General features: G+C 41.9%; 1 protein-coding gene across 1 annotated transcript in view; it reads right to left on the minus strand.

Moving 5' to 3' along the window:
• HSPA12A (heat shock protein family A (Hsp70) member 12A) overlaps nucleotides 1-15547 on the minus strand; it is a 63331-nt gene that overhangs the window by 36742 nt on the left and 11042 nt on the right. The window contains exons 2-3 of the mRNA XM_065672342.1: nucleotides 8898-8983; nucleotides 6189-6316 (exon numbers count right to left, since the gene is read on the minus strand). Of these exons, the coding sequence (XP_065528414.1) occupies nucleotides 6189-6316; nucleotides 8898-8983 (214 nt within the window). The remainder of the gene's footprint in view (nucleotides 1-6188; nucleotides 6317-8897; nucleotides 8984-15547) is intronic.

Consider the following 15547-nt stretch of genomic DNA (forward strand, 5'->3'; position numbering starts at 1 on the left):
GGAAACAAACACTTACCAGAAAACATTTGCTTAAGAAGGCCTTAGTGGAAAATCTGTTTATGTTGTCAGACATAATCATAACACAGCTCAAACAGGAGCCAAGTTAAGATCACACAGGCAACTGCATTCATTATTAAACCACATGTTGATTACTTCTTTCTAAAGATAGCCAAACACACTTTCGTAATATACTACTGCCAAGGTTCTTGTTCCGAAGCACTAAAAGGTTGCCTTGTTTTGTGGTAGTTGTTTCTGTGACATAGGAAGATCATGGATGATCTTAAATGTCTTTTCCAATCTACTTGATTCTTGTTGAAAAAAATCTCTTCCATTTCACTCTCAGAAACAGTTGAGGCAATTGAAAATTAATGGACTTGCAGACCAAGGCAGACAACCGATACAGAAAATGACAATCTAAGGGGTTAATACTTGGCAAAGTAACAAGGAACAGGATCTTCTAAAGTGCTGGAAACCGTTCAGACCACTCAGCTAGATCAAACAGAGTGAAATCTTCCAGTTTTTTGCACTAGCAATGGCAGGGCATCACAGGTCTATGCATTTACCTCAGTGTAGAGGACAATTCCACTGCTCTGAAAGCAGAAACAGCATAATGGGAAATTAAATGATTTCCACCTTCATCTGCTCAGAAAAACTTCCCTAAACCTCTCTAGTTCCCACTGCTCAGGCCCTGAGCTATTATCAGCTGGCAAAGGTTCTGCTCCAGGTCATTCCTTCTAACTTGCTGCTAGCAATGTACTTTGGTCAGCTTGAAAACTCTGAGTAGGTGTCACAGCAAACATATGGTTGCAATGTGAGGAAGTTGGGATCCCACAGCCCATGAACAGAAAACGCTGCCTATTTCACCAGATTGCTAAATCCCACACACCCGCTGCAAGCAGAGAGGAGACAGACTGCTATCAGTTTTGCTTGGAATCATTAATGATTCATTCTGAGTCACTGGTAGGAAATTCCATAAATAGGACATGGCTAATAACAAAACTTCTTTATTTTTCATTGCGGCTGGGCGCATTTGCTCTGTCCAGAATAAGTACACTTAAGGAGCAGTTTAAATGAAGACAAATTGATGCTCAGTGGTATGGGCTGAAAGTTTCAAAGCCATCTAGAGAATTGGATGTTCACTTCCCGATGAGTTTCTGATGGAAACTCGAGACAGTAATTGCTCAGCACATTCTAAAGTTCTCAGCTTGTATTACTGTTTGGTCACAGAAAGAGCAATACGGAAACTGAAGGGGAAACCTGACTTTACCATTTGCAATCAGAGCTTTAAAAGTATTCCTGTGTGACATCTATTTGAGAGATGCAGCTGCAAAAGCATGTGCATGGTAACTCTTGACTGCTCACTCTTCTCAGATGGAGCAGTCAATTAGTGGAGAACACCAGTCAGCAGGGCTGAGATTTCACACCTTCATCTGCAGTCTTCTTTCTGCCTCCCAATATCTGGAATATTGCGTCCAGTTCTGGGCCCCTCTGTTCAAGAAGGACAGGGAATTGCTTGAAGGAGTCCAGCGCAGAGCCACAAAGATGATTAAGGGAGTGGAACATCTCCCTTATGAGGAGAGGCTGAGGGAGCTGGGTCTCTTTAGCTTGCAAAAGAGGAGACTGAGGGGTGACCTCATCAATGTTTACAAATATGTGAAGGGTAGGTGTCAGGATGATGGAGCTAGGCTTTTTTCAGTGATATCCAGTGATAGGACAAGGGGCAATGGGTGTAAACTGGAACATAGGAAGTTCCACGTTAACATCAGGAAGAACTTCTTTACTGTAAGAGTGACAGAGCACTGGAACAGGTTGCCCAGGGGGGTTGTGGAGTCTCCTACACTGGAGATATTCAAGGCCCGCCTGGACAAGTTCCTGTGTGATGTACTGTAGGTTACCCTGCTCTTGCAGGGGGGTTGGACTAGATGATCTTTTGAGGTCCCTTCCAACCCTTGGGATTCTGTGATTCTGTGATTCTGTAATATGGGTAAAATAATAGTAATTACTGCTCTCAGGCTAAAGAAAAATATATGGAAACACCTATTAAGAGCATAGACTAATACAAGCCAGAAGTATTCTAAATGCACATGGGAGATATCTTCTCAAAGCAGGGTATGAGCTGCAAATCTATTCAAGCAGAACCCGGTGTAGATTTCTGCCTAAATTCAGACATATGAGAGCAGTTCCTAGGTTGATATAAAGTGGAGTAGCTCTGAGTATCAGCACTGACCTGTTTATAGCCACAGAGGGTCTGACTGCATATTAAAAGTGAAAAAAGAAGCAGTAAGAAAGTTAGCATGGGAAGGATCACAAGGTTATACTAAGGTTAGAGAAATGCCTTGAACCTGGATGACAGACAGAGCAAAGAGAGTGATCCGTGCAGAGTGGTGAGAATTTGATACAGAGCCGCAGCATAACAGTCAGGGAAACAAAGTAGTGGGGTCATCAAAATGTAGCTGAACACAGCTAGAAGTGTGTATGCAGGAGAAAGGCAAGCATGTGTCTGCCAAGAATTACAATCAAAAAGGGAAGAGAAGCAAAAGGAAAAACCTGAAGGTTGAAGTAAAGTTACAGTGAAAACAGACCACATTCTGCCACCTTCCAAAGGCAGGCTGCAGTTTGCTCCATAATCACGTGTATTATTTCATTTATTTTTCTCCATTTGTGAAGTACATTCAGATTGCTGCTGCTTAACCAGCAGCCAAAACATTTATAACTTCACTTAAGCGTACATAAATCAATAGGAGTTTTTCCAAAACTGTGTAATACCTTCTCTATTCCCTCCAACAGAGACACTATTATTAACTCATTCTACAGCTTTCACTTTGGCTTTGGCACTGCCCCTGTACCACTGAAGTGCTTGCTGAATTCATGGCAAGGCTCTTCACATACATTTTAACCACAGCTATCTGGGGCACTCAGCACAAGAGGGATGTGGACCTGCTTGAGTGAGGCCAGAGGAGGCCATGGAGATGCTGCGAGGGCTTGGAGTAGCTCTGCTCTGGAGCCAGACTGAGAGAGCTGGGCTGGGGCAGCCTGGAGAAGAGAAGGCTCCTGAAGGGGAGACCTGAGAGCAGCTCCAGTGCCTAAAGGGGCTGCAGGAAACCTGGAGAGGGGCTTGGGACAAGGGCCTGTAGGGACAGGCCAAGGGGAATGGCTTTAACCTGCCCAAGGGGAGACTGAGATGAGCTCTTAGGCAGAAGCTCTTCCCTGTGAGGGTGCTGAGGCGCTGGCACAGGGTGCCCAGAGAAGCTGTGGCTGCCCCATCCCTGGCAGTGCTCAAGGCCAGGTTGGACACAGGGGCTTGGAGCAAGCTGCTCCAGTGGAAGGGGTCCCTGCCCACGGCAGGGAGATGGAACTGGATGAGCTTTAAGGACCCTTCCAACACAAACCAGTCTGGGATTCTATCATCTTTATAGAAGCTGTGGAGAACTAGGAAGAGTTGACAGGCATGAATTATTGCCTTAATTAAAATTGATAAGACAATAACTAACTTATGCTAGGCAATCAAAGTGCAGTCATTCATCCATCATCTAGAAACACACACCCGAGTTGAAATATACACTTTAGTCTACTGATACGAGTGAGGCTACTCATGCATTTAAAGCCAATATATGCTCAAATAACTTTGTTATGTCAATGCTTTTAAATTCATTTTTTTTTAGGGCATCACAGCAATTAAGCACACAAAGACATGACTTTGTCTACTAATTACACAACCGGAATCACAAATTTGCTGATACTATACTGTGGTACTGATACTACAGAGTGGTAGCAAAGCGCTGGGTGTTCACTCTTTTCTGAAGTAGGACCTTCTCAATAAACCCATCTTACCCTTAACTGAGATATCTACAGAAAAACAGCTTTGTTAACAGGCAGTCAGAAATCTAAATGTCTGGAAAGGATCAACACTGAGTAGGGAAGGTGGAAAATATGTGAGGAAGCAAAGAGGACGATGCATCACTGGTAGGCTTTATTTTCATGTAAACATTCTCGAGTGCGGGCGGGAAGTTACATTGACTCTGCTGAAGTATTCGTAAATTATCCAACATGTGAGGCCCATTATGTACAGAGTTTGAACCTCTTAATACCTTCTGAACTACTGAAGCCTTATTTTGATACATACACCATTCATTTCATTGAATTTCACAATTTATGTGTATTTATATGTAAATAGCTATAAAAATATATATTATTTCATAAGGAAGTTTTGGTATATCTTCCCAAAACTCCTTCACCTGTCAGTAGTATTTATTAAGGGAAAGTAAATCGTTTTTGGTATTAAAACATTTTCCATTGTTTAAAATAAGTTGTTGGAAATCTGAATATTTTTCCCCTCCCAAAATATGTTCCTTCCTTCTGGTTGAAAATACATCAATTGGTTTAGTTTCTTTTTACATCAGTATCTCATATCTACATCAGTCTGAAATCACAATCATGCTACCATTACTGAATGAGGAAGAAAAAGCGGTGTTCTGAACTATATGTAGTAAAATACCAATTAACATTTGGAACACAGTCTCAGCCGACCATGCAGCACCTAGACTTTAGTGTCCCAGCAGGAGCCTGGTATCCTGGAAGGCGGATCTAGTCTGTAATTCAGTGCAGTATAGCGTGAACCCAATGGCAAAAATTGGGTCCTGAGGTAAAATTTTGAATCCGAAGAGCATAAAGGACATCACTAGGAAGAGCAGTGATTTCACTTAGTAAAATCTCCATAGAGATTATAGGAACAACAGTAGGTTTGCTCAGGTACAGCTTCGGAGATGTATTCCCTCATTTCATCCAGCTTCTTCGAGAAAGTGGATTAATCATTTGCTGTCATAAGACAAGTGGAACTAATGAAAATAGGTTCCAACTTGACAACCCTGTAACCTGTCTGAGACAGCAACACATGGCCTGGCCTTTGACTTCCAGCCTCACGCAGCTTCCTGTGCTGTTCAGAGAACAATAGATGGATGAGATGCATAAAAGGCCTTGAAGCATTACTCATCCAAAGTGAAAATGATAAGTATCTTCGCAACCGGATGCAAAGTTTACCTCCCTTTAGACAGTATTTCAAACCACTCAGCTGCATTGGATCTCTGAAATACTTGCAGCTGTATACAAAAGTTGCTACGGAGGCTGACTGCACAATCCATACTGTCTGCTGAGACAGAGCTGCATTCAGCTAGCATCTTTGCTTAGAAAAATCACAGAATATCACACTGGATTACAAGGTAGTCTTTTTGCCCTTTTGTTCTCGGGGTTACACTGCTGCCAACAGTATATTACCTACAGCTGGTTTGTTCAGGAGCACTTGTATGGCTAAGGTTTTCATGCATACCTTGTTTGTATCTGAAATTATCTATACCTTGGAATTGTTACAATACAGTCATTTTAAAGAGAGTTTTAATAAGAATTGCATAGGGCTTCAGTTCTAAAAACCAAGTTTTAAATAACCATATAAAACACTATAAAAATGGTTTGTAGGGCAGTCCTTTCAGGCACCTGCCATAATAGTTTCAGCATTTGTGATTGCATTAGATTTATATGCATAGCTTTATATGGTATTGATTTAATCAAGAAATAAAAATACCTCAACCCACATAATGGCACCTAAAGTATGTCCCTTACATACTTATAATACAAAACAGATTTCTCAAACCTTAATTTTCACATTCATGCCCTTTGATTGCTTATTTCCCAGTATCACTAGTTCATTCAGACATTTGATTTAAATTTAATGCTAAAAAGCTTAAATCAGCCAAAGGAACTACCAGTTTCTGTGTGCAAGTAACTTAAGTCGCAGACACAACTGCAAACAAACATGATTCCAAGGGACAGGCAGCACCTCTGAAATGCCATGACCCTTAATAAACGTGCAGTTTCTCTTAATCTCCAAGAAAGAGCATCCTGACTTAATAATTATCACTGTTCCCTGAGCAATTCTAAACACTCACTGATCCCTCCCTTTGCTCATGTCATCATGTAAACTCAGCAAAAGAGAGGATATATTCACATAGATTATTAAAGCAAATCAGAATATAGTAAGATGCAACAAAAAAAAACTATAACCATGACAAACGTGTACACTGTGGCAACACTAAACAAATCTGGACACTTCAGGCTCTTGTAGAGAATATCTATAGCTACTGCAGACAGTCCATGCTATCACGATCAAAAACTAAATGCTGCATTGCAGCCCTTACCTCATTACATGAATACATTCTGGTTCCTTGGTGAAGCTGTAGGCGTAGCCACTGGATGTTGTGCCAAAATCAATAGCCACAACAACAAGAAATAACTGTTCTACAGCATCATCCGCATCAGAGTCCTTCTGTTAAACAGCAGAAGCAAAATAGACACCGAGTCACTGATTAGAGTAACTGTAACCTGTCTTACCCTTCAGGATTTCTGCTCTCTGAGACATACACATCTCTTCAGTGGAAATAAGGACTTCCCTAAGTTGCATTTGCGACAGAAGCTGATACCAGAAAGCTGCACATTTCAACAGAAGAGGAAACTCAATATACTAATCAACCTATTTCCTGGAGCCTTTCATATACCTTCGGAATCAGGAGTTTCCTTCACATTAATTTTCTTTGGAATAGCTACTATCTGGTATCATTAAAACTTACGGCTGAACACTGGGTTACTGCTTTGGGGGCTGGTTTGTTTGGGGTATTTTTCCTAAAATTGATCAATTGAAGAACATGTTTATATCCATCAACATGGTATATTTGGGACTTCTTTGGTGGCTTTAGGAGTCAACTATGTCATAACCCTAAACATGAGGCATTACTGCCATTCAAAACCCAAAATACAGCCATAAGCTTTACACCCTATGGTAATTATTTATTTATGAAAAATTTACATAACACTGATTTTGTAAGCATTACATGCATTCTGCTTCCTCCTGCCTGTGCTAGAGCGTGGAAAGCTGTTGAGCTGCTTACAGTGAATTTGAATCCCGCTCCTGCCTTTTACCTGTAATCCTGCAGTCCCTGAACAGCACAGTCAAGGGCAATATGGGAACATTAACCAGAAGAGGTGGGAGGCTTATGGCCCAAATGATAATGATGTGATATAAAGTATGATGTGAATAAACAAGGAATTGCATGACTCCCCAGTATGCTATTGCCTAACATAAATCCCACATAAAGGAACAATAAGTACAGCAAGGAGCTACTCTTCACAAGCTGATGTGGTTAAAGCACTAACAGCTTAGCAAGACAGGAAGAGAACAAGATGGAAATACTGGTGAAAAGGCTATGTGCTAAAGGCAGGACACAGTGAAGGAGGGCAGTACAGCTGTCTGCACACATCATTTTGGCAAAATCACTATGGAACAGACCTGTTGACCTACTACCATACAGGTCATGTCTGAACCCAGCTGCTCAGCCTGTGTTTTCAAGCACACTTTGAAGCAACTGTTAATCTGCCAAATGTCCACTCTATGAGCAGTGTTCCAGCATCTTCCAGTGCCTAAAGGAGGCCTACAGGAAAGCAGGAGAGGGACTTTTTACAAGGGCATGTAGTGATAGGACAAGGGGATGGCTTTAACCTGCCAGAGGGGAGACTGAGATGAGCTCTTAGGCAGAAGCTCTTCCCTGTGAGGGTGCTGAGGCGCTGGCACAGGGTGCCAGAGAAGCTGTGGCTGCCCCATCCCTGGCAGTGCTCAAGGCCAGGTTGGACACAGGGGCTTGGAGCAAGCTGCTCTAGTGGAAAGTGTCCCTGCCCGTGACAGGGGTTGGAGCTGGATGAGCTTTAAGGTCACTTCCAACACAAACCAGTCTGTGATTCTGTGATCTTCCTCCTATATCACTGTTATCTCCATGCCTGCTACTTCCAGCACCTTTCTATTGTACCCCTACATTTTCCAAGATAATCCCATAGGCCTGCTACTTAAAATGCAGAAACAAGAGTAATAAGGTTTGGTCTGAAATAATGAAAGCCTTGTTTGGGTCCTCCTAACACAGCTTTTCAACTAGGGCAACCTGGTTTTTATATGTCTTCCTTAAGACTTTTTATGTCTTAAACTTAAGAGTTTAAGGAGACAATCTAACTGAAAGAGGATATAAAATTCAGCACTGTGACAGAAGAAAAAGGGAATAAGTTACTGAGTATATGAAGAAAGAAAGGAATAAAAGCAAATATTTATGAGAGTGCACTCTGGAACCCCAGAAGAGGAATGTTGCACAACTCTTGATTTAAAAATCTAAGGAAAAAATCTGGTAAGGGTAGCAATGTGTTCTGAACATGACCTTTCGCAATATCGAGAAATACACCATGCATATACTGTGTTACAGATGATGCAGATGACCTTAAAAACAGATGAGACCTAGTTTTAATGGGAGTTTATCAACCAAATGAGCATGATGTGCAAGAGATTAACACTACTTTTATGGGACATTTGCTTGCTTCTAGAAGTTTTTCCTTAAGGAACTAAACCAGCTCTATTATGAACTCCTCTCTTTCTCTCTATATATATGTATATACATACAGTTTGGAAGAGATTCCTTTCTCTGGGAAGTTGGATTTTACTGCTGAATATCATTTATGCCCTTCTTATTTTTTAATGAACAGAATGAGACGTTTCAAGGGCTGCCTAAACAAACCAGACAGAGACAGAATCTGGGAACCCTGAGGATCAAGAAGCCCTTCTGCTCAATACAAAAATATGCAGGAGCACATCTATCAGCTCAGCAAGTAGACAAAAATAAAGCAAAATCAGGACCCCAGTGAAATGAATGACAGCTCTGTCACCAATCCCAGCGTGACCAAAATTTCACTGAAGACTATGGATAGCATAAAAGGGATGTGAGGAAGTGACAGCTTTCTAAACAAATTATGTCCCATTAAATACACAGAAAAAAGTAATGTCAACATACAGTATATGTTAAGAGTTCATTTCTTACCACAATATGTGATGGAGACAGTGGAGTGATTCCAGGGTCTCCCAAACTTTTCGCTGGTGATGAGTAAGCAGATGTGGAAACTGCATCTGAAAGGAAACCAAGATTGCTCAGTGTCAGTAAGCAGAATGCGTAGGATAGGACACTTGTTTACTGCTACACTCTCCTTGTTGTAACAACTCTGCTCAAAAGAAAGCAAATTCCACAGCAGCCATGTAAAATATGTATTTTTACTTTTACAATATATTATGACAGAAGAACTGCAGGTTTGGTTTTAAAACGTTTGTCAGACCTTCACAACTTACTTCCATTCTTTTGCCTATTACATTACCATATAAGTAAATTTGAAGTCTTTCTAAACCTAGTCAGAAGTCATAGTTAATACAAGCAGCTTGAACACTATACACAGATATTAATGGCATCAGATTTAAATGTATGAATGCAGAAACTAAACGCAAGTGGAGAGATCAAAAAGGACAGACTCATTTTAAGAGCAAAAGAGGAGTTGGTATCAATTTGACAAGGCAGTAACAGTAGATTTCAATTATTCCACCATGAGCCTTTATTCTGAAACTTTCCCAGTACTGTCTGGTTTTATTCTTCAATGCACTCTGCACTGAAACATCTTGCAGCTGTTAATATTACTGCAGGACACAATCCAGCTGGGAAAAAGGAAAGTATTAGTAACAAACCATCAAAGAAGTATTTGTACCCTGCATTACAATACTGAAGTTTCATTTAAAGGAACATACCAAACGAGTGACAAATACCATAACACGTTATCTGTATTTTTCCTTCTTGTATTTACCCCATTGATTATAGAAAGGGAAATGGTTTATTAAAATAAAACTGATGAGTCAGGTGGATTTATTCATAACATGTTATCTTGTAGAGACTGCAAGTGTCTCAAAATGGAATGTAGAAAAGGTACCACACACCTGTCCATGCTCATATCTCATGTTTAATAGAGCCAGTGCCAGCTGGCTCCAAGACAGACCAAGGCCAAGCCCATCAACAAGAGTGGTAGCATCTCTGGGATGATACTGGGAGGGGGAAATGACCCAGCTACTGCAGCCAGAGGGAGAAGGGAGAATATATGAGAGGAACAGCCCTGCAGATACCAAGGTCAGTGCAGAAGTAGGTGAGGAGATGCTCCAGGCACCGGAGCAGAGGTTCCCCTGCAGCCTGTGGTCCACAGTGAGGCAGGCTGTGCCCCTGCAGTTCATGGAGGTCCACAGCAGAGCAGATGCACTGCAGCCTGGAGATGACCCGACACTAGTGCAGGGGGATGCCCAAGGGAGGCTGCCTCCAGTGGGACGGACCCCACGCTGGAGCAGAGGAAGCGTGTAAGGAGTCAGCAGAGACAGCGTGTGATGAACTGACACAACCCCCATTCCCTGCCCTCTGCACCGCTGGGAGGGAGGAAGTCGAGAATTTGGGAGTAAAATTAACAGTGGGAAGAAGGGAGGGGTGGGGAGGAGGTGTTTTTAAGATCTTGTTTTATTTCTCATTACCCTGCTCTGATTTGATTGGTAAGAAATCAAATTGGCCAATTTCCCCAAGTCAAGTCCGTTTTGCCTGTGACAGTAGCTGGTGAGTGTCTCTCCCTGTCCTTATCTTGATCCAAGAGCCTTTCATTGTATTTCCTCTTCCCTGTTCAGCTGAGGAGAGCAATGACATAGTGGCTTTGGTGGGCACCTGGGGTCCAGCCAGGGTCAAAATCCCACCTCAACACTGCAACCTAATTAGATGTAAAGCAATTACTTAGCAAGTCTCTTTAGAGACTTAACAACAAATATTAAATAATACATTTCAACATATTTTTAGCACCTGCTTGGAAGTATCACACAATAAAATGTATATTTATTCATAGCATGTAACTCCTAGACATGACTGACAAGTCAGGACATTATCCTCAGGAGACACAGGAGCTGCTCTCCAAGAAAAGACCCTTTAACTACTCAATGAAGAATCCTATTGTTCCTAGTAATCACATGTGTTCTTTCCAAGGGAAGATGCAAAAACTCCGCAGTAGGTAACTATGGGATAATCTGCCTAGAGGAAAAAATCCTCCTCCAATTCTTAATATTGCTCTTAAGACAATTACTTGTGTTCAAGTTATAATATGCATGTTCAGCCTGACCTTCAGAAGCATTTGCAGAAGTAAAATATTCTCATTGCCCACACAAGTTCTTCAAGAACATGTTATGTTACTGCTCTGATGGTGATGTACAAAAACCCACAGGCCAAATGTGACAAGCACAGAATTTGCTTGGTTCATTAAGATACATTTGGATCAGATGCTGCTATCAGCCTCAGATGCTGTTATCAGCCCCCTTTGTGCCATTTCTTTCTCTTTTCAAAACATTAATTTTTGTACCATCAACACTGCCTTTTTTGTAGAATTGAAGAACAACATTTTAGCACTGGGAAAAAAAAAGGGAATTAGTGACAAAACATGTTCCCTGCATCCTGCTGCCATTCGTGACTGGACCTAAACCAATACTTCCTAAGCAGATCAGGGCACTGCAGTACTGACTCAACATCTTCGGATACTGGTACATTTTCCCCACTGAGGATATACACTTTGAAGCACAAAAATGTAGATAGCAGACCACTATGTTTTCAGTGTTTCTCTTTCAATTCTTTTAGTTACCTGTTTCAGCACTCAGGTTTCAGCAACCTATTTTCCAGCCTGCCTTCAGTTATTAGCCTGGGTGTATGTCAAGGAGTTATTTATAGCTCTATATGCAGCTCAGAAAATCCTGTGTGACAGTATCCACATCTTTCTGTCTCTCAGCAGTGATTCAATAAGCAGTGCCATATTCCCATTTAGCCAATGAAACTGTGCTAACTTGGGTGGTGTTCTATCAAGAATTCATTCAACCCAATCAACTTGTGATAATCCAGAGATGTAAAAATTTATACAGGGATGCTCACTGTATCCACAGGTATTAAAATGTTTGCTAATGAATAAAAAAAATGGGAAGCAGGGTTTCGAGATCTTTAGCTACTCATAGAAAATATCACTTGAAAAAGAAAACAGACATTTCAATGAAAACTCTTTAAGGTAAATTGTCCTTTCCAGTTTCAGGATGCTCTCAAGAACTTATGGATAAAGGTTGGATTTGTGGAAGGGCTAACTTTTCCTATTTCTCATTAACTGCCCAGCTCTGCTGGAAGTTTAAGCTCTGGGCCATATATTAGTATTTTTTGGACCACAGGGGAAAAAAAAGCCTTTCCAAACCCATGACCATCTGCAGTGTGTTCACTGCAGCTCCTGCAAATACGCTGCTGAACAAAGGAATTCTACAGTGCATCCTACGTGCTGCCAGCCTAGAGCTTTGTTGGCTCAAGAGAGGAAAATTATGGGAGACAATTCTACAACCTCTAAAGCAGCAAATGAACATTTTAACCCAAATATAGTGGTCCACGGATTCTGTAGAGCTCTTCTCATGTTGGCTTAAGCAGCAGTTGCATTACACTGCAACTGATTTAATGAGACTACCAACTAATCATGTGCAATAACTGGGGCACCTGTAATTGTTATATCCTACCTCAGCTGTTAAAAGAGGCCCTGACACTACCAGAGACTTTGTAGAGCTAATAAATGAGTAAGTGCAGTTCAGAATACTGGGAACTGAAAGAGTCATTCACCAGAGTGAATTTATATCTACAGAAAATGGCTTGCAATCCAGGTCACCCTGGATTTAATTCCAAGAGTTCTTCTAAGAAATAGTGAACCAGTTGTCAAAAGTAAATCATAGAATCATGGAAAGGTTTGGGTTGGAAAGAACCTTAAAGCTCATCCAGTTCCAACCCCTGCCACGGGCAGGGACACCTTCCACTGGAGCAGCTTGCTCCAAGCCCCTGTGTCCAACCTGGCCTTGAGCACTGCCAGGGATGGGGCAGCCACAGCTTCTCTGGGCACCCTGTGCCAGCGCCTCAGCACCCTCACAGGGAAGAGCTTCTGCCTAAGAGCTCATCTCAGTCTCCCCTCGGGCAGGTTAAAGCCATTCCCCTTGGCCTGTCCCTACAGGCCCTTGTCCAAAGCCCCTCTCCAGCATTCCTGCAGGCCCCCTCTGAAATCAGAAAATTTGTAACATTATGCCATCTAACCTATCTGAACTGAAAGGTGCTAAGATATTCTTGTCCATGTGGGAGCTTTACTATTTTGTTGAGCTAATGTTTGCTTGGGGGAAAAAACGTGCCTGTGTCACAATTTTTACACCATGGTTCTGAAAAGTGGCAAATGCCTGGATTTTCCAGGATATTTAAAAATCCGTTATCTCTAAAGGGCTGTGATTGGTTGATCTGAAAGAAAAAGAAGCATCTTTTCCAAGCCAGAGAATGGGAAAAGGATTGCACGGACCCTGATTTGCAATCGCACAACAAAAAGAAGGCATCCTTAGCCTTTATAAGTAAATTCCTCTTTGTAATTTAAAAAGATGTCCTGCATAGTATCATGGCATTTGGAACAGTTCTTAAAGGCAAGATGACTTACTAAGGCTTCTGTAATGAAAGAACACGAGTAGGGTCCCACATAGCTCAAGTTCCAGCTTTATCTCCCACGTTTACCGAGGATCTCTGTGTCAAACTACACGCTATGAGAAAACATACAGCTAAACAGCGTGAGCTAAATAAACATTTAACTCTTGACAACTTGCCCATCAAAATAAATGGAGGAATCTGACTTGGAATCCAAATTAAAGTAAGTCTTTAAGCACTTACACCAATATTTAAAATAATATTTTTCTAAATACTGAGTAAAAATTCTTCAAGTTAATTATAGAAAAAAATATAAACATTAACCTGAGATGTGACTATATCAGGGGGTTGGATAATTCATAGAATGAACTTGACTATATCCTTACAGTTTCTGACTTTAGTCCTAACCCAAGCAACTGCCAAAGAACACCTCATGCATTTATGAGGTGACAGGCAAAATAGAGAAGACTTCCATTTTCACCATTTTATTTCCTTTTTTTTTTATTCAAAGGCTCCTATTTGATTTGCAATTAACAATCATAGAATCATAGAATGGGATGGGTTGGAAAGGACCTCAAGATCATCCAGTTCCAACCCCCCTGCCATGGGCAGGGACACCTCACACTAAACCATCCCACCCAAGGCTTCATCCAACCTGGCCTTGAACACTGCCAGGGATGGAGCATTCACAACTTCCCTGGGCAACCCATTCCAGTGCCTCACCACCCTAACAGGAAAGAACTTTTTCTTTATATCCAATCTAAACTTCCCCTGTTTAAGTTTTAACCCATTACCCCTTGTCCTGTCACTACAGTCCCTGATGAAGAGTCCCTCCCCAGCATCCCTATAGGCCCCCTTCAGGTACTGGAAGGCTGCTATTAGGTCCCCACGCAGCCTTCTCTTCTCCAGGCTGAACAGCCCCAACTTCCTCAGCCTGTCTTCATACGGGAGGTGCTCCAGTCCCCTGATCATCCTCGTGGCCTCCTCTAGACTTGCTGCAGCAGCTCCATGTCCTTTTTATGTTGAGGACACCAGAACTGCACACAGAATGGGTAAAATTATGAAATCAGGAGATACTGTAGTAATACTGAATCATGTCCATTATCATATTAGCCACAATTGCTGCTTTAGCAGATTTAATTTACACTATTCCTTCTTTTAATCTATACACATGCAAGAGCGTATTTCCTGTGGTTTCCTACAATAGCTAATCAGTTCAACCTTTCCTGTTCTTCAGTAAACGATCAGCCACATTCTAGATCTCAACAACATGCAACAAAGCTGACAACAAAATGAAATGAAGGATTAACCTTTAAGTGTCATAGAATGCAGAGTAGAAGCAGAGTCCAGAGCATTTACAGGCACTTCAATGATGCTGGGTGACCATTTCACTGATAAATCTGATTTTCTTATAGATCTAGAGAGCAGAACCAGGCTTGCCATTTAATTAGAAAAATCAGTTAATGGTGCTGGTATCTGAATATTCTATTCTGAGTACTTGGGAGTCCCTGCCGTGCACTCCTATTCAAGAGACTGGATAAGTTAAGTTTTGCCAAACCACTGACATTATCAGCCAAGGACAACTACAGTCCCAGATAGTCAGATGTAAGAAAGATGCCTGCTAAACCTCACAGCCACAAGTCACTAAGGTGGTATTAAAACAAAAAATTTCCTTCAGCAACTATACAAGATTGAGTGCGCCCTCAGCAAGTTTGCTGATGACACCAAGCTGTGTGGTCCAGTTGATATGCTGGAGGGAAGGGATGCCATCCAGAGGGACCTTGACACGCTTGTGAGATGGGCTGATGCCAACCTCATGAAGTTCAACCACGACAAGTGCAAGGTCCTACACCTGCGTCAGAGCAATCCCAGGCACAGCTACAGACTGGGCTAAGAAGAGATTCAGAGCGGCCCTGCAGAGAAGGATTTGGGGGTGCTGGGCGATGAGAAAATGAACATGAGCTGGCTGCAGTGTGCGCTCGCAGCCCAGAAAGCCAACCGTATCCTGGGCTGCATCAAAAGGAGCGTGACCAACAGGTCGAAGGAGGTGATCCTGCCCCTCTATTCTGCTCTTGTGAGACCTCACCTGGAGTATTGTGTGCAGTTCTGGTGTCCTCAACATAAAAAGGACATGGAACTGCTGGAACAAGTCCAGAGGAGGGCCA

Source organism: Lathamus discolor, chromosome 3, assembly GCF_037157495.1.
Source record: "Lathamus discolor isolate bLatDis1 chromosome 3, bLatDis1.hap1, whole genome shotgun sequence".
NCBI classification, from domain to species: domain Eukaryota; kingdom Metazoa; phylum Chordata; class Aves; order Psittaciformes; family Psittacidae; genus Lathamus; species Lathamus discolor.